The sequence below is a fragment of the Oreochromis aureus genome, linkage group 13 (assembly GCF_013358895.1).
Source record: "Oreochromis aureus strain Israel breed Guangdong linkage group 13, ZZ_aureus, whole genome shotgun sequence".
Taxonomy (NCBI): domain Eukaryota; kingdom Metazoa; phylum Chordata; class Actinopteri; order Cichliformes; family Cichlidae; genus Oreochromis; species Oreochromis aureus.
Window position 1 is genome coordinate 8,080,317 of NC_052954.1, and position 22,525 is coordinate 8,102,841.

Sequence of the window (22,525 nt, forward strand, 5' to 3'; positions counted from 1 at the left end):
GAAAGCTTTTAGTACTCCTCTGATCTGATTTCTTTGCTGTTCTTTTTGCACGAGATCGATGCAAAAATTGAATCGGGAGCCCAGCTTCTGGAAGAAATGCAGTGGACGGTGAGGGAGCAGAGGGAGAATGTATTCTGCCTGTAACGTGGTTACCTAGAATGGGCTTTGAGGGAGATTTTGAGTGACATCAGACCAGCGGCACAACTCTATCACTGGACAAATCATGAGTGATTTCAGAGCAAGAAGATGGTGTGGATGCTGGTGGATGGAAAGATGTGGAAAAGCCAGGAGTAGAAACAAAACTGGCTGCTCCTCCATGTGTTTGTAAAGAAAGAGAGAGGTGCCAAAGAGGAGATATTTTGCTGTAGGTGACACCTGGATGCCAGTGATGTGTAGTTAAAGCTGCTAAAACCCTACAGGATTCTCCTCATGCGTAGAAGGCAAACATAGCATTAAAATTTAGTTAATGTCTCTCATCTTTGAGCACAATACTTCTCTTGCTGCGATGAAACTGTTTAGCGCTGCAATTAAATTATTAAAACCTTTAACTCAATTTTTTTTAACCATCGACCTGGCAGCAGGCCCATTTTACAAGCACTCTTTAAACGAGCTTTGCGCTAGAGAGAAAATTCAAATGGTTCCTGAAAGATGAGAATTATTTCTGTAATTTTGAAGTCAAAATTACCAGTTTTACCAAATTCTGATATTTAACAGGTACATTTTAACCTGATGCAGCACTTTGTACCATATTTTTATTCTTGGACTCTCCCAGAGAGGCTTTGAATGATTCACACATCACAATAATCCTTATTTTTCTTATACTTGGTTTTAGTCCATCCTCCTCAGTAAAGTTCGGTCTCTAAGAAAACATTTGACCTTGTCTCCTTTCAAGCTATCATCCTGGCTGTCCCCTGTGGACATATGGTTTGAACCACACGTTAGTGCCTGAAATGAACACATTAACGATATTTGCTCTTTTTGACTTTATACGGAACCAAAGAAAAGCTGCGTGAAACTGGGTCACAGTAGTGAACTGACATTGCTATCGCTAGAATAATCCTGCTACCATCGCTACGAAGTAATAGCCACATTAATAAACTGAATCAATAAAAGACTAATAACCCAAGAAATATATAAAAGAACAGGCTGATCCTTTCTCACTGTCCAACTGGAACTTTGTTTAAGTGCGTGTAAAGACAGCAGGGTGAAGGTCTTTGAGGGAACATGATGGCTCCACTCTTGTGTGCTTATGTTTGTCAAGTCTAGACACTGACAGCAGCAGAGGAGTAGAGCGTGGCCTTGAGGTCAGGAAGTGATGTCTGTTAGGAGGCACAAACCTGTAAACGGTTGCGTCTGTGCTGTTTGGGAAGCACTCTGGGAGCCCTCCTGGCACTTTACCATTTATTTTCTAAAACTCCAGGGCTGAGAGGACAAGCCAAAAAAGTGACTTGCCTGCTGGGAAACTCGACAACATTCACATGGTCCTGAAAGAGGAAGGTTGGGAGGTGGTTGGAAAGCTGATGCCAGGCAGAATGGCTTTGCCCTTCAGATGAGAGAAGATTTTAGTCAAGTGACACAAATGGCTACCTGCCAGTTCTTCAATAACTGCTAATAAGAGCATGAGTGAATTGTCAGAGCAGTGGAGAATTTCTGGAGACTTGTTTTGAGCTCATAGGAAGCGCTCACACACAGATGTCTCTTCTGCATACAGTAACCGTCCTTGTTCTGTGGACAGCTCTCTTCACTCTAAACCCCTGCTCCCTGAAAGCCTGCACGAATGATCTCACCCTCTGCATGTGAATTTAATTGTGCATGCATTAGTCCTATAGCCCTTCTGTTTGCTTCATATATGAAGGAGTCTTGTTGTTCCCTGCTCTGTGAACAGCCATGCTATAGAGGAGCAGCCCCACGTGACCGCATGTGAAGAGCACCACACATGCAGTTTAGCGCCAGTGTTTGGTTAAAGCGTTGCCCCCGAGCCGCCGTAAGTGTGCTGCTCACGTTGCCCGAGCCCTGCCACAGGATCCGGCGTTACACGCTGATCTGCTGAACAGGAACATTGTTTTACAACCAGCAGCGCATCCATCATTCTAACTACTAGAGAGCCATCGCAAACGATGAGGGGCCACTGTGGCGATAATAGCCGAAGATTGTCCGCTGTCATGTATCGCTGCCTCTTGTCTGAGACGATGCTACTGAGAAGAGACCTTTGTTAAAAACAATCTTACACAGAGAGGATTAAATGGATGCCATCTGTGTCTTCTTGTCTTCATTTAGAACAGCTAAAGGCACAACTTGTCATAGCCGAGCCCCGGCAGGCTGTGAGCCATGAGCTACTGATGGCATTTCGCTCTGTTTGTACTGCACTATGCCAATGTTGTGCCTGCGAGCCTCCCAGCTCTACAAACCGAACAAACATTCAGCTTTATTGATAGCGTTTGGCTGATCTTTTTGAATTTCTGCGTGTGTATGTGTGTGTTGTGTTTTGCCAGGCCTCCCCTGACAACGGCAAACAAACATAGCTGTAGAGGCAGCGAGTCGTTCGAAGCCCGCAGTTTCAGACTTTTTTTTAGCCAATCCCAGCTCGACAGCGGCCACTCCAGCATTCTGCAAAGCTCTTTAGTGTTCGTGACCTCAGGTCGCTGATATCATGACTCTTATCTCTGACTTCCTGCCCTACCTGTATTCTCAAATTTATATTGCCCTCATCAAATACTGAGTAAGTGAATAGTGCACTGTTTGTCCTGTCACTTATTTGTCATTATGAAGAGCAATAGCTTTTTATGTGGAGAGAAGAAAATGAGACAAGGAAGTCTGGCCTGGGAACAATCACGGAGTGTCTGCTCCAGGCAAAACAGGTTGTTAAAGCTGCCTACAACCTCAATTTTACAGACAATATTTTTCTTTAAGATGATTTAAAATGATAACTAGAGCTTGGTTAATTGTCGTAATGTTTGAAAAAGATGTAACAGTTCAGCGTTGTACAAATAAAGCGTGTGTAGTAGCTTGTATAATACAGTAATGTGTGTCACTGCTGCCTCTCCCTCTGCTGGGAGAGGCTGATTGACACTGTAGGTAGGGCCGGTGTTCACCTCTCCAGCATTTACTGTTGCAAGACAAACAAGCTGACACCAGCCACAACACATGTGAGTAATGTGCCAGCAGCAAAGTCAAACATTAAACCCCAACCCAAGCGTGAATGAATGAGCTCTCGATGACTGCTAGAGGGTCTCGATATGCGACCGTTTGCACATGCATCATCTGTAAAGTGGTCAGCAACACAGGAGAGCGTGTTAACGAGCAGGGAAACTGTGTTCTCACCTCAACTTTACACAAGTGAGAGAAGATTTCTTAGAATAGGGCCTGACTGATGAATTGGCTGATATTAGCCATTTGCCGATGGGTGTTGGCATTTATAATAGCAGGTAAATGAAAATTAAAAGGTAAACCCGTTAGAAGCTGTGTAATTTTTGTGGCATTCCTAAAGATGTCTTTAGAGCCACACACAACAACAACCAGCTGACCCGAGCAGAGTCAGGCAGAACTCGTACAATAAAACCAGATTATTTTTAAACTGCATTGTCATGTTATCTTAATAATGACTCATACACATTCATACATAACAAATGGTAATGAAATCTGTTTGAGTTTGGTGTGACTGAAAGAGATATTTCAGATTTTTAAATCACCAGATATCAGTATTGGTCTTTAGAGTCCTTTATCAGTCAAGCTATCAAAGACCTTTTCTTCCTCACTTTTTCAGTGACAGTGTTTACGTTTGATAGTGTGTATAATATAGTATGTGCGTTATATTACACAGGCCATTTGAGCTTTGACTATACTAATGATTAGAGGGTAGTTGTTAAAAACAGTGTTAGAAAAAAGTGTACTTGCAACATCAGGTCATGTAAGTTTGTTTTTTTTAAATTTTATTGTTATTACATTTAATGTAAACCCACTATATACCCAAAACATGGACAGTTAGTAAGCCTTATGGCTTTTGGACGTAGAGTTTAAAGATAATTAATTACTCATTTTTGTCACAATTTATTATTTTGATTAGATTTATTATTGTTTCAGTATTAAGCAAACTGTGATCATTGCATACTGAATATGAGCTCCATAGACTGTGAATAGCACAAAATCAGTTTATCTCTGGTGCTTACAAGTAATCTGAAACTAGCAAAATAGCAGATTTGGGTCTGTTAGCATCAGTGTTCACCGGGAGTGAAGACGTGCAAGTGTGCAGCACCACTTTTGAACTTAGAGACTGTTTATTAGTTAACCGATGAAAGATGAAGTCGTTCTCTTTGAAGTGATGAAAAATTGTGAAAAGAGTTTCGAAATATTCACAAGTGGCCGATGTTTACATGGGCAGCCAAGCCAAGTAAATCCTGTTTGTGTCAGCCATTTTATCTGACTGTCAACAGCTGACTGTACATTCGATAAAGTTTTGACCTGACTAGAGGTCCTTCATGTTTGAATTTTCCAATTTTCCATTTTATCTGTTGTCTAACAGTATTAGCCCAAAGAACAGTTGGTAAAGCAGTGCCCATGTTCATTTTGAATCTTTAGTGTGCGAATGTGTGGAATCCTTAAAGTGTACCCCCCCTTCCCAGTTGTTGGACTTATCAGTTTAGTTCATTAATTAGTGTAATTAGTCTTGCTGGGGCCAATAAGGGTGGGATATGAGTTGGCGGCCTCCAGCCCACACACCCTCTCGGACCGTTTACCTTCCCCGATAACTTTGTGAGCTCGCTAATCGGACACATTAATCACATCGGCCCCAGCGCGCCGTTCGACTGTTTGCCGTTGCATTAAGACTTGTTATCTCTGTTGGAGCCAGTGGAGGGTGTGGTGAAACGGAAAGGGGAACAGCCCAAAACCTGCTCACACCGGGCCAGAGAATGGCCCTTTGATGGCCACTGTGGAGTATTTTTAATGAGTTTTTCCAACGTCCGGCTGTCGTCAGAAATAACTGAATGATAGTTTTTGTTGTTGAAGTGCTCAGGGAAGTTTGCTATCAAGAGGGAGTTCATTGTTTGAAGGAGGTAAGGGGGAAAACTTGATTTTCTCTCAATCTCTTTAACACCAAAATGACCCCAAGCTTGTTAGTCAATAAAGCTATAACAGAGTCCCTGATAGGCTGATTGTTCACAGGCTGTTTAAGGCCGGCAGCCGTCCCTCATGAAGCTGCAGCATTCAGGCCACCCTGAAGTCGAGCAGCTCTCCAAGCTCTTTGAAGACTTTGCTCTTTTCCACCCTCACTTTGCCTCTTTCTGACTGATCCGTCTTTATCCCCTCTCTTCTGCCTCCCTGTCTATCTCTGTTTCACTCATCCTATTCTTCATGCTCTCTTTTATCCCTGGATCACTTCTTTAGCCCTTTGATTAGCATACCAAAACCCCTATGCATTTCCCCTATGGTTTAAGGGCTATTAATGCTAATTGGAGGCTGGGAACTTCTTTAAGTAGCTCTCTGCAGGTCTGTTTGTACACCTGGTGGGGGAGCTCCGTGTGTGTGTGTGTGTGTGTGTGTGTGTGTGTGTGTCAGATGACCCCACTTCACGCCCCAAGATTAACCTCCTGCACAAAGACACCCAAACACACTTTTATCATTTCTAATAAACAGTCGGTCTATTGCTGGTATTCTGTTTCTGATCATGTATACAGCTGCTGGTTAAAGTAATAAATGTATCAGAGTAAAAAATATAATCAATGTTATTTCATCATTTTTCATCATGTCTATAGTGGATAGTGTAATGTTAATGTGCACCTTCCTCATTTTATGATGGAAACACATGGCAAATTAATAACTGCAATATAACCGTCACGATAGAGAAACAAACCCCCCAAACATGTTTCACTGACTAATCTCCAATAAAACTAATGCAATCCAATTAATGAGTAACTTTCTTAACAGCGCTCATTTTTCATGTATTTTCACTAGCCTGATGTTGGGAAACAAAACTAAATATGAACAGAACAATGTAGCTATCAATAAATCAATCGAGTCAATGAACCGGGTGTTGGAAATACTATATAAAGAATTCTATAGCATATGGCAAACAGTCAGCAATAAACTATAAAAACAGTGAAACACAATCCATTAAAAACATACATGGAAAAATAAAAACCAGATAGCTGATCCAGACCGTCAACAAGAGGAGGGAGTAACCTTCACATACTCGATCATTAGCATCCTCCAGCTTGATCTAAAAACTCTATATTTGGATAATTTCACTGTTTATATCAGCACAATGTGTTTTCAAGCTTTCTTTATCCTCATATCATAACTAATATTTTGATCCATTTTTTTGTGTTTAAAGAATTTCTGTCAGTTGTCATTGTTATTTAAAATGTAGTGGTCTGCAACAGCACCTCATTCAGGATGGTAATAGTGGTCGGTTGGGTCACACTTTTGATGCAGACGTAAATTGTGAAAATACATGTTAACTAAGTTTCGTACAGACATTAAGGTCCTGACCAGTCCCTTTCGCACACTTTTGTGTAACACCATAGTCACTGTTTTTATTTCTCCTTTCTAAAACTGCACATTTGGTTATGATATTCCTGGAGTTTCCTGGATGAATTCTATTTTATTTTAATAGAGGTATCATGGGCAGCAATTCTGCAGTACTTTGCACTACATTGCAAAGTTTTTACAATACATTGCAATACCTGTGTATCTTAAATTAATCAGCTATCTGATTCACGTTCACTTGCTGTCATTTACTTTGCCCCTTTGAGTTTCTTTTTCATTAGGCCTCAGTCACACACAGAGACTACTGGCGACCTACTGCCAACCTCCAGTCACTAGAGCGTATCCCCCAGCCGGTTGGTGAGGGGGTTGCAGGAGGTTACTAGGTGTTGATGAGTGAGAATGGCTGCAAAGAGAGTGCTGCACTAAAAGCCTTCTTGTGATTACTTTGATCGCTAGCAGATTTCAATGGTTTGCATGCAAGATGTCAACATGTCTGCAAGTTGCTAAATAACCACTGAGTGATAGTGAAACTTTAAAAAGTGCAACACAAACCTGAAGCTTATATATTAAAATGAACTAATTAAAAAGGTGCAGCTTTTACTTTGAAGGCAGATGGTCTCCATTTCTGGTTTGTGTTGCGCTCTTGACAGTTTTACCACAGCTTGGCAAATGCAACTTTAAAATCAGCATTATTATATTTTATTTATTTACTTTTTCCATAATAGTGAAACAAAAAAACTACTTGGAGTCCCATCCAAAATGCACTGTCTGGATCAGGTGAAGTCGAAACTAAATTATTTATATTGGAACTGGTGTAACGCTAGCAGCTCTTTCAGTAGTGGTAACAGCTGTAAGTGCAGCAGCATGAACCCATGTGATGATTTGAATGAACAAACATTGAAAGAAACCACAACCAAATACGTTTTCTGCCCCAGCACAAAGTCCAATTAAGCTATCAGAGCTTGGCAAGTGTGATGAATTGAAAGCCTGGTGTGTGTGTGTGTGTGTGTGTGTGTGTGTGTGTGTGTTTATTTTATCATTAGGGTATCACCATCCTCAGAGAAGGGCTATTTTCTATTATGCTACAGTTAGCACGTATAGCACTGAAGGAGCAAATTGGATTGGTATTACAGTATGTAAGCCAGGCGCTACATCCTGATGAGCGCCGACAAACAAATTGGATTGGTGGTGTGTAAATCTGAAGCAGTTTGATGAGCCGAAGGGGCAAATTGAATTCTCAACAATGTAAATCTGTATCAGCTCAATGGTTCCCCACCCATTCCGAGCCCTGCCGCCACTTAAATCATGCGATTGTTCCCTGCTGTTCCAAGATACAATCTCTCTTAGCCATTTGCTGCAGCACCTAATCTGTTTTTGATGACCGTGTAGGGATGTAGCTATACATATGGGCAACTGAATCTCCCCCACGCTCATTCTTTCTTTTCATTTTCCCCTCTCTCTCGCTCAAACACACACACACACACACACACACACACACACACACACACACACACACACACACACACACACACACACACACACACACACACAAGCCCTACAGTTGGCAGAGAAAGATTGCTTTGATTGAGCCATCCATGTGTGTTGATTCAAGAGATTACTCAGATGATTGGTCATACTAATGGACCTCCTGTTTTCTTGGGAAAACATTTTGATCTCTGTCTGTGAGATAACATCTCATATTTATTACTCCTCCAAGCCCTGTTGATTCACACGAATCATATTTATTGCTTTCCTTGTTGGCTTTTTTTGTGCAACACTTTTCTATAAAATAAAATACGACACAGTTACCCTGTATAAAATGTAGTCAAATGCAGAATACGATGGCAAATCATTCACATTCCCTGGATTTAACTAATGTTGCGACACATCATGTCTTGATGGAGAATTGTTATTGTTATTAATTTGATGCCAGTAATGCGTTTTAAAATAGCACAGGAGATGTGAAAAGCTTAAAAAAACAATGAATTTATACATGTTATGCTATTTTAAAAAAAAGCAGTCTAGAGACATTTTATCTTTAAGATGTAAAAAAATATATAAACAACAGCCAAAAATACTGCATTTCTAATGCATGATTTAACCTCGGGTTACAGATTAGAGGGACCATCCAACCTGTGAGGTTTAGAAGCATCTGTGATGAGGGGAAGCAAGCATAAGTGCACATAACATGGGGAACTTGCAAAGGCACCGTTAATGCTAAACAATATATGCATGTGTTGCTTGAATGCCAAAGCGGCACAGTTATCAAAAACACCTTCTAAATATGCATTAATGAATGTTTGCCATTTCTACAGATCACTCTGCTTGTATGTTTCTTTAGTTATCCGTACAGTGAAGACAGCAGTCAGGGGAAGCAGTACATGAATACCAGATGCCCTGCCTGGTGTGACCGAATCCTGATGTCTCCCTCTGCCAGAGACATGTTGCTAAAGGTGAGCCTTTATTTCTACTCAAACGTCACCACTCTCCCCTCAGCTTTATTAATGCCTCACTCTACTCCTACATCTCCATCATCCTTGATCTGCATGCCCCTCCTCTCCTTTGGCACTTCACAGATGGAAGGATGAGGTGTCTGTAAATATTAATTAGCAATGATAAGCCATGGGTCCACCCAGACAGTATATATATCCAAACACTGGAGTTCCAGTGGGTCCCGTCTTCCTCATTGAGCAGCAGATCTGTCTTTTTACTCGCAGAGCTGAAGCCTGCCAGTCCCTGTTCGGCTTCAGATCCATCCCATTATTAACGCCAGCCAATCTGCCACCTCTGGAATCTCAGCCAATAACACCCAGCTTTGTCTTTAGAGGCCTGAGCCTTTTGAGCGCTGGAACACACGGGCTTTCATCTGTTAATGTGTGTGAAAGAGATGCAGCAGTGTATTGTACAGTACCAGTCCACAGTGGGGGGGTTACTCAGGAAGTTTGGCTTCTTTTCTTCTTTTGTCCACAACAAATGAGAAAATTCCTTCCTGATCTTTATTCTTTACTGAGTGAAGCATCACAAGGACCCTGCAGAACAATAACTCCCATCGCTGTGTTACCATAGATTGTAAATTACAGAGACTACAGAGACTTAAAATATGGTAGCATGCAGTTTGTTTTTACCCACTTAAAGTGTCAGAATTATATAAGAGGGGATCCACGCGCCCAAACAGCTGGTTCGCTGTTTGCTTTTCTTCCCCTCAAGCACCGGTTAATTATTTGTAATGCAGGGACAGAGTGGAACAGTTAGTGTGTTCGCAGATTGGCTGATGATTCACTGAGCGCACACTCTCTGGCTCCGAGCATTACAGATTGTTGAGACATGGGCCCGTAAACAGCCCGGCGTGCGGCGTCATCTATCATGGCACGGTCGGTTAACTTGCCATCATGTTATTTTCTGCTTGCCGAGCCCTAACACGCCAAAGGTTGCCCGCTGGCTGTGCGGCGCGGCACCGGCTCCGGGAGCGGCGGTAATGAATGTTTAGCCGAGCGAGCACTCCCTCTCTGCCGGAGGGCCCCGGGTAATTTGTTTATCTGTCTAAAGATTATGCAGCCCGAAAATCCACAATTTTATGCTGCCTTTGTAAATTATCAAGTGTGTGTTTGATGAATGTATCTCAGGCTGCGGGAAGCAGCGGCACAGGAGCCAGCTGCCAGACAAATAGAGAGGAGGCAGCGTGTGGCCCGCTAGGAAAGGTAGTGAGGTGTAGGCACACGGCGTGCTGACCCGGCTCCGCTGCAGGATTGGTCTGAAGTTAATTTGGATTTGGCTTTATGGTTCTTTCTCAGGCTCTCTGTCTCTTTCTTCTAAAGTGTCAGTGCAGCTCGCCACATCACAACCGGTGGCACACACCAACCTCTGTGTGTGTGTGTGTGTGTAAGTGGGGGCTGGTGGCTGTTTAAAAAGTCTTTAGTTCAACCAGACAAGTGTGATTTATACTCCAGTCTGCGGATTCATGTGCGAGTGGCTCGGAGCTTCTTTGTGTGCAGGCAGTGATATTGAAACGCGATTCTCTCAGATAAGCACTTAGATTACACTGAGAGTGTATTAGGCCGTGAGGCAAATGTCCACTTTGTAAATTGCTCCTGCTTTTCATTTTTCTTCACGCGAGTTTAAAGTTAAAACTCAAAGCTCGAGGTGCGTTCAGCCACGGCTCAGTGCCGCTGCTCTCTGGGAATCGGGGTAACTATAATCGGAAGGAAGAAGTCCGGCGTCGAAAAAGGACGTCGGGTTACAATTAGGTTTTTTTCTTCGTTTTCTTTGCCTGCTGTGATTCATTTTTGTGCCTGTAAATTAGCTTAATGTTACTAATAGCTGTGCCTGAACTAAGCATAAAGTATTTAACATCCCCTAATTTACTTAGTAGTTATATTGAGCATTTATTTAAAATTTGTCTTCATTACGTCCCATTCAATCTGAGAACTCATTGGGTAGCCTGCCTACTCGCCTTCTGGGGGCCACGTCTAATATTTTGGGGGTTCTGGAGGAGGCAGCATATCTTAATTAGCCAAGGCTTTCTATTCTGTCCACCCAATGCTGGTAAATTAAAAAAAACGGATCTGTTTACCTCCATGCAACCAAAACCAGCTCTAAAGCGACTGATCAGATCACAGCAGAATTGTGTCCCTTTTCCAACAGACTCTGCATTATTCATATTCAAATGTGGGCTTTTTAACATCACATCACTCCCTAATATTTTCAGCATTTCTCAAGCTGAATGACTAAGTGTCTCTCTGTTAGTGAACGACAGCAGTGCTGATATTATTAAGATTTTTCTGGCACCTAAACAAACACAACATTTTTAATCATGTGTCGATTGTGTAAAACAGCCCCTGTGGGACCTGATAAACTTTTACAAATTTTTAATAACTCATGAAGGAAGACTCTTCCTTTATCTGTCTGCACTTCAGAAACTGAGGACTGTAGTCAGGCATCTTCTAAGGGAGGTTTTTCTTTGTCCTTTTTTCCAGCACACGTGGAACTTAGATGACGGGTGTAAGCTTAGTTATGGTGTCCTAATGTGTAGGAGAGAAGCTCCTCAGTTGAAATTTACTGTTGAAACTGTTTTGTCCAGAGGTTGCCTATTTTACTTTTCCAGCTGACTTTTATTTTGAAACCAGCTACATGATCCTCCTAATTGTGTCTAATGAAGCTGCTCCATTTCATATCAATACCACGACACTAACATGTAATGATTGTCCTGTGTAAGCGCGACCCCAACATTTAGATCACACCACGTTTGATTTTGTGTCTCTGCAGCCTGAAAATGAAGAGAAGTCTATAGTCTATGACAACATTGGGCCCAATGTCTGCATGGGGGACCACAAGGTAACACAACCTCACTCACTGTGTGCGATTGTTCTGTGATGTGTTGAATGTGCTGCTCTGGAGAAGCTGTGATCTGTGTGTCTGCAGTGTAAAACCAGTGTGTTAAAAATATTCTACTTCAGTTTGTACAAATATTTTACTTCAATACTTTGCATTTTGAAGTTTTCTTCCTTTTTCGGGTTAATGTGACTGATTAACTTGAACTATTTAGTTGATAAAATCCTGTTTACATATGAGTAATAGCTTTCTTTTCAATTCATGCTTTAAAGAAGAGAGTGAAAGAGTTACAATGCTTTTGTTTAATTTTTAAAAAGGAAGACAGAAAGTAAGTTAAGTTATAATTGTGTACTTATTTAAGTTCTGTTAAATTAATCCAGTGCGAGAGGTAAATGAAGCCTAAGTAAGCTGACTAAGTGGTATACTTTACCTTTAATCTAGCAAAGCATGCGTCACACACACATAATATTTTCATTCTGAAAACCTTTAACTTCAGGGTTCATCACCTTAAATAAATAAAAGCTATCAGTTGAATGTTGTTGAGTTTTTCGGGTTGTCACAGTGAATATGCTCCAAGTGTGAAGCTGATCAGTCTGCAGAGGCTTTTTTCGGACGTCACGTCTAATACAATCTCTGTATTTGTCTTTATTTGATGACATGTGTTAGAAAGTCAGTCACCAATCCCCAGTTCATCTATATAACCTGTACAGTTAACAGCTTATCTTATTATTACTGAAGTCTGCAGAGTTAGAGCTGGCATAAATTTGACTAGAACAATAAAACAAACTCTAATAATTATCCTGAATTTTCTTCTACTATTAGCTTTATTAAGCTATTAGTGTGTGTCAGGAAATTTCTGTAAAAAGCAGGAAAGATATGGGAAAAAAATTCCCATAAGGTCAGCGGTAAAGCTTAAGTCTGTGTAGTGTCAGACAGAAGGTCTTCCACTGAAAGCCAGGTCTTTTATCACTTACGCGGTGTGACACGGACACTGGTGTGTGTGTGCGAGGTGACCTGAGCACAGCGGCAGACACTCCACCGTCCCTCACCTCCAAACCACACAACGCCGCTAAAGTCACAGCTGCCTATGTTTAAAATATGTCCAGTGTAGTTAGCACACAGGCCCCAAAATGCTCCAGGACTGGTATGTGAGTTTAACCTGCGTATCAGAGGTGCTCACAGGGGTGGGTTGGTTGTTCCGTGGGGCGGAGGAGGAGGGTGGGGTGTGTGTGTGTGTGGTGTGCTTCTTCCAGAGAGCGCCGTGTGAAAGAAAGTATGGAGTTTTCTTACCGTGGTTTGTCTCTGTCCCCCCCTCACCAGCCTGTCTTCCTGTCCTTCCGAATAACAGCGGGGGCAGGTAAACCTAATGCAAATAAGCACAAGTGTTGTGTGGTGCAGTGATGTCGTGGTAAATATCATTCTTTTTCTTTATCACAATTCTTCCCATTGTTGCTATTGTTCACTTTGATTTGCTTGACTGTTTTTTTCATGACTTTGCACAAGTGGCAGGCGTGCCTGCTTGAAGAGTTTTATTGCGAAATAAAACAGCATCGGTGCAGAAATCACAGTCACGCGAGATTGCTTAAAATGCTTCTCTTTTTTAAGAAAATCTCGTGCTGCAGCTCATGTTTGACCTTTTTAAGAATCATCAGATTTGTTTGATTAAAAAATCACTTTGGGTGTTGGAGGAGTAAAACTTTTTTTTCCCCACCCTGTCCCTCTCCCCTTCTTTTATCCCTCCGCAGGGAAGTGTTGCCAAAGGGGGGAGAACATATTCCGTGAAGCGCCTCTGTGAGAACACCCGAGAAACAAACAGGACACCGCACACACACGCACAAAAACACACCCACACACACACTTTGCACAAGCATACACTGAAGAACCTAGACAGACTTTGTTTCAGCAGTGCTGACCAGTTGCAGTAATCCGGACGCCTCATCCATACGAAAACCCCGACCCAGTTTCTTCCCACGAAACACTCGCCGAGATCTGGACGAGCCACCCGAGGGCCCGGCTTCCAGACGAGATACACATCGCTGACCTCATCGTTGCCATGCAACCCTCCCCCATTCCCCAGAGAAAAGGACAACCAGACGGACGGACGGACAGCTCTCTTCCATGCCACAGCCTCATTGCCAAAACTCTAATTGAACACAGTCCTACTACATCCTTTTAGACACCGTACTTGGCATTTTTAGGTATGCCTCTATGTATAGAAGCTACTTTCCATACAGTATGTAAGGTGTTTTAAAAAACAAAAAAGAAAAGTGCAATGCAAAAAAAAGTTGTATATCTATATTGTTAGGTTTATTTGTACATCGGACAGTATAACATAGACTCGTTGATGGTTTTAGTGCCGTTCTCTTCTCTGACCAAACTTTGCGGTCCCTTTGTTGGAATAGATAGAACTTCTAAGTTTATTTCAACAGTTCCTATATATATATATATATATATATATATATATATATATATATATATATATATATATATATATATATATATATATATATATATATATATATATATATATATATATATATATATATATATATATATATATATATATATTTTTTTTTCTTTTGTTTCATTTTGTTTTTTTTTTGAGTTGTTCTTGTTGTTGTGTGCACAACACACGGCCATGCCTGACACATCAGTTGAGTCTCGCTTTTATATACTGTACTTTTTAAAGAGATAATTTATAATTCTTACCAAAATGTTTATGCTGGAGTGCGCAAGAGACACAGCGCGGTCCGTGTCGGTGTTCCCACAGCCACGCTGACCTTTGAATAAGTCCGTACAACAAGAGAGGAGTGATTTATTGCCTATCCAAGAATGTTTTAAGCAGTGCCATAGACCATGCAGGTATATATATATATATATATATATATATATATATATATATATATATATATATATATATATATATATATATATTTCAAAAGATAATGTTTCATATATAGCACTCTCACATTATGTCATTCTTACTCTTACTCTAACTTATTTCTATAATATTATGGTTCTGAATGTGATATTTTAGGTAGGTTTGGGTGTCCTTAAAATGTAAACTGTCTTTTTTTGTTTTTTGTCTATTTTTGTTACTGCATTATGGTGCCAAGTATCCTAAACAGGAATGAAGTGTGTCAGAAATACTTAAGATAAATGAGAGAAACTCTAAAAGCAGGGGAGGGGCGTGGGGCAGAGCAGGGAGTCTTGCTATTTGTAATTGTTCAGTATGTAGCCTTCAGCAGCCTCCTTTGCAAATAATTGGAGCATTAGAGGTGATGGGAGACTTCTGTTTTGTTTTGTTTTTATCATCGATTTCATGTACTACACTACAGGTTTCAGACTCAGTGAAGCCATCAGATTGATCCTCCCTTATTATTATTATTTGTTCTCCATCTAAATCAAACACCAAGTGGAACTGTTTTTGTGCCTGCTGCAGAATTTATGTCGTCTTTTGTGATTTGGTCCATAGGCAGAATGTTTAAAAAAGTAAAAAAAAACCTAAACAAAAAAAAGTAAATGAAACCCTGCTTGTTTTTGTTCCAGCTGCTCATTGTGAGTATACTGTAGGATTATAAGCTGCAGTTATTATTTTTTCCCTTCACTCCATCCTATAAAAGCAGATAGAGATTTTATTCCAGCCCCCTTTCAGGACGGCCTGGCCTCTACTGTAGGTGATGCAGTTCTCAAAAGCAATAAAACCCATTAGAGCTCAATGCCTATTCTGTCCTCATTCTTTCTCGTTTTTACCTCCTGTTAGACAACTTATTTTTAATACCACAGAGAGAGCTACACATTAACTATTCGAATACGGGCCTCCACCTCGTGTGCAGTGTTCATGGTTTGGTCTCACTTTTTGCGCACTAGTTCGGATAACACATTTTGTGCGCAACTTTGCAGATAAAGAAAAAAAAAACTGCGTAAAGTGAAAAACGCAGTGCAATTTGACCCACGTGTATGAGTCCACGCTGCCTTTAACTGAGGCCTAAAATGAGTTTAAATGTCCACGTTAAACAATTCCGAGTATAAAAATGAGAAAAATGTTACATTTTATTATTATATAACAAATATATAGAACTATATTGAAATACATAATTAGGCTTGAAACTTTTTGGGTCTTTTTAATATCAGCCGGTTCCCGCGGCCTCAGTTTAAAGAAGGATAATTTTTCCTTAAATCCGTCTTTTATGATGGCAGCTGTTCACTTCATGCACGGATTATCAAAAAGTCCAAAGTGGGATTTGAGTTTAATGAGCACTCATTTGTGATTGGCTGAACTCTCCCATTAATTTGCCTACATAGAACTACCTCGGGTGTAGTTCCGCATTTCAGACAGAGGGGGAGCATTTCAAGGCTTAAGTCTCAAGTATGAAATACATGAACTCTGAACACCAAACAGTATAAAACCGCAATTAAGCTTTTTCTGAGATAAAGTAATAATAATAAAGGCTAAGGATCACTTTCTCTCCAAGAGGAACGTAAAAATTGAACAAAGACTTAATTAATCTCGATTTATAAGATGGAAAATAAAACCTCCAGCATTGAAAGAGATGATTTATTGTTGGTCATTTATATATGTTAAAAATCGATATTTTACCTTTTTGTAATAATCATAATAATAATTATAATAACGCTTCATAATTTATGGAGGGAACTGTTTTTTTAAGTAAATAAATGATCCCACATAAATTGCACTTTTAAAAATATATGTATATAAAATATTTTAAGAGACTCGTTTTTCCCTTACGCGGCACTCTTGTATTAAATATATTAACTTAATAATAACAACATCAGTTAATCCGCTTGTCGGTGTCATTGCTGCCAATAATAATAAGGAAATTCACTTATCGATAGTCATGAATTTCTCTTTAATTTATATTAAGCCCATACATTAAAACAAAACCCAAAAAAAAAAAAAAAAAAAAAAAAAAAAAAAAAAAAAGCTTGTTAAATAATTTATTCATAATACAAAGGGGGTTTACTTTTTTCTTTTTCTTCCTATAACCTTCCGGAAGCGATAATACTCTTTAGATCCAACTTAAAACGATGCTCCGGTTCTCTGCTCGGCTGCGTGATGAGGTAAAACAAACTCTGTCAAACTAAATAAAAGTGATGTTAAAAAACAAGCTGTGGGTTTTTTCTTGGTTTGTTTGTTTACAGTCATTATTTACAGCATTTTGCATTTTATACAATAGTCTTCCTGTAATGAAATGTAGAGTTAAAAAACAAAACAAAAACGTGACTTTACTCTGCAGGAAGGAAAAAAAATAAAAAGCGGTAAAGGAGGGAGTGATGAGCCAAATGCTGCCACGTTTCCGCTGCTCAAAACAACATAACTTACTCAGTAAAAAATATATATACAATCTCACATACATGTTCATCTGCAGGCTACAGCACAAAAATCAGTCACTCGTCTCAAACCTGCCCCCTTCAAACAGTTTAGTCTGTTGCCTTTTAGGACAGTGGATACCCTGGTTAAACTGAGCTTTAGAAGCGTCACAGGCCCCGTTTGCACCTGCCATTTAAAACATGCGCCCGGGATCTGGATCAGTGTGGGCCGCTTTAAAAAAATAAAATAAAATAAAAAAAAATCTGTTAATACGTGTAAAATAAAAAAAACAAAATAAACAAAAGTGTGCAATCTCTTCAGATGAACGTATGAATACTGAACTGTATTAAAACACTTAGAGGTCACATTAGGAGCTGAAACGGTGACGTAACGTGACAAGCTGGGAAAATAATGCAACAAGTGCAATGACTTAACGTAAGTGTAAACGTTTTGAGCTCAGCACTGATCCAAAGTAGGGTTGTTTTTTTAAGAATATTTTCTTTACATTTACACCTGTTAAAACTCTGCCTGTATGCGTAAAAACTCATTTGCGTCTCCAGGACAGCTTCCGTTCCCAGCATCAGTGTCTTTTCAGCTCGCAGAAACATGTCCTCATCAGTCTTTCTCAAGTCCAGGAGGAAACAGTTATAGCTCCGCATACAGCAGCGTCTGGGTGAGTTTGGATGCAGCCATGTGCGTCTCCGCTTGGCACGCTTGGGAGTTTTACGCATTTTTCTATCTCTGCTCGAGGGTGTGTGGGGGGTGGGGGAATAAAGGTGATCCCTTAAGAGGCATGTTGGAAATGTCAGGTGGAGATGGGCTCGGAAAGAGTGCGACAAGTCTTCGTGGGGACCCCTTTTCTGGGTCCCTCCCCGGCTGTGGGGATCACAAGGTGTCCGAGCTGTTACTACAGGGGCTGATCAGCGCCAGGTTGGTGGCCTTGTGCTTTTTCAAGAGTCTCGTGATTTTTTCGTCGTCTGAATTTGGGTCCAGGGGTTTGTTGTACTCGTCGTCGTCCTCGTTGTCAGAGCTCTCCTTCATTTTCTCCGTCTCCGAGTCGTGCTTCTTTTTAGCCGAGGCCATTTCCGCTGCGTGCCTCTTCCGCCATTTGGTTCTTCTGTTCTGAAACCAAACCTGATGAGAAGAGAGGGAAGAAAAAAGAGACACAGATGCTCAACAGGTCCAGCACCAGTAACAGAGGCAGGAGATCAGGAGGTCCAAACAGTTATTAATACACAAGAGAAACAAAGAAGCAAATTAAAAAGAAAAAAGAAAAAAAGCAAGCCATCATGAATAATAATAATTATGATGATGGAAGAAGAAGAAGAAGAAGAAGCTGCTTCTACAATTAATTTTTTAAATTACTTTTTAATCCATTAATATATTTGTGTCCACAACAACAGCAAGCAATAATAATAATGATAATAATAATGATCAAAATAATAAACAACAACAAAAAATTAACCGATTAAAATGTATATAAAATAAGCGTCTTCTGTTTTTCATAATAATAATAATAATAATAATAATAATAATAATAATAATAATGTTTGGTTACTGTAGCACAGTCAGTTTCAAAAGTTTGGGGATGAAACATTTATTCTCATTTGTATTAATAATAATAATAATAATAATAACAACATTAAAATGAAGCTGTAGGATTATAATCTGTGGAAATAACCCTACACTTTCCGGACTTGTAGCCAAATCGTCCCCAATTAAAGAAATTAAAGAGCAGATCAGCCACAATTTATTTATTTATTTTATTCCCCACATGCTTCACAGCCCTGTGCAGGCACGGTTTAGCGGTCTTTACCTTGACTTGACTCTCGGTCATTCCTAAAGAGTAGGCCAGCCGGGCTCTCTCCGGGCCGGCCAGGTATTTTGTCTGCTCGAAAGTTTTTTCCAGTGCAAAAATTTGCTGTCCTGAAAACGTCGGCCTGGAGTGTTTCTTCTTCCCGTCCTTGTCCATCATTATGTTAGCCTGAGCTGAGGAGAGATGCAAAAGGTGTGGTTATATTAAGATATCTTAAATTTATAGTTGGATACTAAAACAAACAAACATTAGATCAGTAAGTGTGATGCTCCTGGATGTGTCAGAACCAGCTATTCCTGATTACAGTTTTAATGCCACTGTGATGTTCATTCAGTGCCCTGTGTGGAAGTCTGTGTCTTTTCTCGTACTCTGACGTGGCTGTATAACAACACTGACCCTGTGACACAGCATTCATAACATGCAAGCTTGTGTTACATTTGTTGTCATGATTGTGTGAAACGCAGTGCAGGTGTACTTCTTGTAAGTTGGGGTTGTTTTCTCTCAAAAGGGCCTCTTATTAACCAAAATAACCTCTAATTTCCAAATAAAACATCACAGGGGAATGTCGGCTTTCCCCAAATTTAAACTATTTATTTAAAAAAAAAAAAAAAAAAAAGGCAGCCCAGAGGCACGCTCAGGCGGGACTTACTAGGACAAGGAACCCGAGGGTCCCTCCACGGAGAGCCTTGCATCACCCCGGGCCAGAAGATGGGTGCCCGCCCCGGCAGCTCGGCCAGGGGCTTCGGATACCGCGACACCGCCGGGCTGAAGTACATCCCCGCCGCTGCTGCGGCCGCGGTAGTTGCCAGGCCGTTTATCCGCGGAAACCCGGACAGCAGCTGCCCGGCGGTGGTAATTGGTCTCCCCAGGATGTCGCTTATTCCGTGCGGGGTCCCCCCGGAGAGCTGAGAGTTGAGGTTGGACAGCGGAGGCGCCTTGAAGCCCGCCGGGCTCTGCTGCAGCGCGTACGGGAACAGGGACGTCTTCATCTCGGTCATGTTGTGCAACGCCGCCAGCGGGGTGCTGCCCAGGACGAAAGCACTCTGCCGGTTAGCCTCCATCTGCCCGACCGCTAACATCTGTGAACATGAACCGCCAAACTCGTTGGGACAGAAACTGGAAGGAAACTAGTGGGAGTAGTAAAGGCGAGTAAATGCAGGCGCACGGCGGACTGCTGGGATTCAGGAGCCAGGCCACTTCTGCCGCCTTTTCCAAAGTATCCTGGGCCCGGAGGAAGACTCTTGAAATGTTTGAAAAAAACTTGAACGAAAGCGAACTTCTCTCTCGGGAGCGAAGAGCTCGGCAAAAACTCCAAAACGCCTCTCCGCGTGTTTGTTTTGCTCGGAGTCTGTCAGCTGGGAGGAGGCTGCATGCGTCCGCCTCAGGAATCCTCGCGGAAGTCGGACGATCTGATGATGTTTTTGGTGGTTTTGATGGGAACCATTAAAGGTTCGGCTCGCCTTTTCATAAATTCACTCGCTCTATGCTGGGAGTGAAGCGGGAGTCGCTGATAACAGCGCAGCCACCTGCACGAGCGTTATTCCCATTGGACAAGGCTGAGTGAGACGGCGCCCTGATTGGAGGAGACATAAACCCCGCTGCTGGACGGATGCTGCCTTAACGTGCTGTCGGAAATAAGACTGTCCCCCCCACTCCAGTAAAGATGCATATCAACGGTGCCTATTAGGACTGAGTGGATTTGTTTTTGATAGATGGAGATGCATGTTGGTGATACATTTCAGAGCAAGTCGGCAACAGAAAAGTCTGGCAGCGTAGCATATTGTTTCATCAATAATGATAACATTTTAATACTGCTGGCATAGAAGTTATCGGTTTAAAAAAAATAGGCGCTTTTTTAAAAACAGTATTTTTCTGGTTTTAAATTAGAGAGACGAGGCCTGAGGTTTTTTTTTGTTTGTTTGTTTTTGTGTGTGCAGAAGCTAAACGTTGCTTAACATAGCGTAAAGCTGAATTAAGGATTTATTATTGTGGAAACCATCGTGTCAGAGGAACCTTGAATGCACCAACAGCCCCACTCCATTAGGATCTATCGTGGTGCTGTTAATGATGCGTCCTGCGCTGTGGAAATCATTGTTTCCACGCACTGCAACACTCACTCATTTACATTAAAAGCTGTTAGCGCAGAGTACGGGAGGACGTTAAAGTAGAAACGGAAACCGGAGGAAGACTTCTTTGGGTAATTTCAGTGAAACGATTTTAATAATAATAATAATAATAATAATAATAATAATAATAATAATAATAATAATAATAATTCAAAGTTCCACCCTTCGCTCGCAAAAATACCCGATTCGTTTTATATATATATTAAATGTATTTTTCTTGGCATTTTTCCATTATTTATACATGTTTTTTCTTCTTTCACTTTTGCCCAAAAGTATCAATTTTGATACCGATTCCGACAAAGGCTACTTTTGTAAATGACATCGAATAAATTATGAGAATTATTTTTATTAAAAAATACAACTTGTAACTCGACTAAAATATTTATCTATTTATTTATTTTATTAAATAAGACGTGTTTGGGGTAACTCGAAGCAAAGGAGCTGTCGCTGGCCTTTTATATGAACCATCAAACAGCAGAAGCTCATTAAAGGACAGCCTGTTTTTTATTTTATTTTATAAGAGTGAGATAATTTGGTGTTTTTCAACACAAACTGCGTTATTACGGTGAAAGTGTGCGAGAAAAACGCGCCGGGCTCCAGTCATCACTCTGAGTGCTGTAATATTTTATGGAGATGTGAGAAGGTTGTAAGAGTGAAATATGGCCACGTTAGCATTTGAAAGGCCTCAGCAAATGCACACTGCTGCCCATTTGCTCACCGGGGGAAGGACTGAGGATTTTAAAAGCTTTTTCTTTTTCTCTTCTTCTCTGTATTTTTTGTTGAAGCTCGAGGTGATTCACAATTTTGGCTGTATTTCTTCAAGCTGGATGCAGTGCATGAACGTCTAATTCTATAAATGGCGTCTCTATTTCTAGATTAAATCTGCATACATATATATATATATATATATATATTTTCCTCTGGTTATTTTCGGGTCACAGGATGACTGTGAAATATTAGGATTAAAAAAATCTAATCAGATCCTGTATATAGGTTCTAAGAAGCCGACAGAGGGAGGCTGGGGCCTTCTTAGTTTTACTAAAACCCCAGTAAGTTAAAATGAAGCAGTTAGCGGCTGACCCGGGGGTAGATCAATGACGGAAAGATTGGCACTTTGTCCAGTTCATCTGCAGCCAAAGGCGGCAGCTGCCAAACAGCCAGTCACCGTAAAACCATAATGGCAATTTAACATAATGAATTATTTGAATTTTTATCTCCTAAATTTACAGGTAATTTAAAGTTGAAACTCTTAAACTCAGATTTGTTACAGACTCTGTCCTCACTAAACCAATGAAGAATAAAAAATCTGGACTGAGAGCCGACTACACCTGCACATTATTGTTATTATTATTATTATTATTATTATTATTATTATTATTATTATTATTGTTATTATAAATGCTTTGCAGTCAAATGTGGACCTGTTGCTCGGTGCACATG

The 22,525-nt window shown here is 40.7% G+C and overlaps 2 protein-coding genes across 3 annotated transcripts in view; one reads left to right on the forward strand and one right to left on the reverse strand.

The window, feature by feature from the left end:
• The window catches only part of LOC116318505 (inositol polyphosphate-5-phosphatase A), a 147,267-nt gene extending 133,281 nt beyond the window's left edge, over nucleotides 1-13,986 (forward strand). For both annotated transcript variants that reach the window (XM_031737515.2, XM_039621383.1), the window contains 4 exons: nucleotides 8,825-8,936; nucleotides 11,746-11,814; nucleotides 13,132-13,219; nucleotides 13,557-13,986. In XM_031737515.2, coding sequence (XP_031593375.1) covers nucleotides 8,825-8,936; nucleotides 11,746-11,814; nucleotides 13,132-13,212 — 262 coding nt within the window. In that variant the 3' untranslated portion in view covers nucleotides 13,213-13,219; nucleotides 13,557-13,986. The remainder of the gene's footprint in view (nucleotides 1-8,824; nucleotides 8,937-11,745; nucleotides 11,815-13,131; nucleotides 13,220-13,556) is intronic.
• Nucleotides 13,987-14,388: 402 nt separating this feature from the next.
• On the reverse strand, nucleotides 14,389-20,692 carry nkx6.2 (NK6 homeobox 2). Its single transcript, XM_031737677.2, has 3 exons — nucleotides 19,609-20,692; nucleotides 18,960-19,132; nucleotides 14,389-18,277 (listed from the first exon to the last, which is right to left on the reverse strand). The coding sequence occupies exons 1-3, from the start codon at nucleotides 20,036-20,038 to the stop codon at nucleotides 18,029-18,031; spliced, it is 852 nt and encodes a 283-aa protein (XP_031593537.1). The 5' UTR covers nucleotides 20,039-20,692; the 3' UTR covers nucleotides 14,389-18,028.
• Between the last annotated feature and the right edge of the window lie 1,833 nt (nucleotides 20,693-22,525).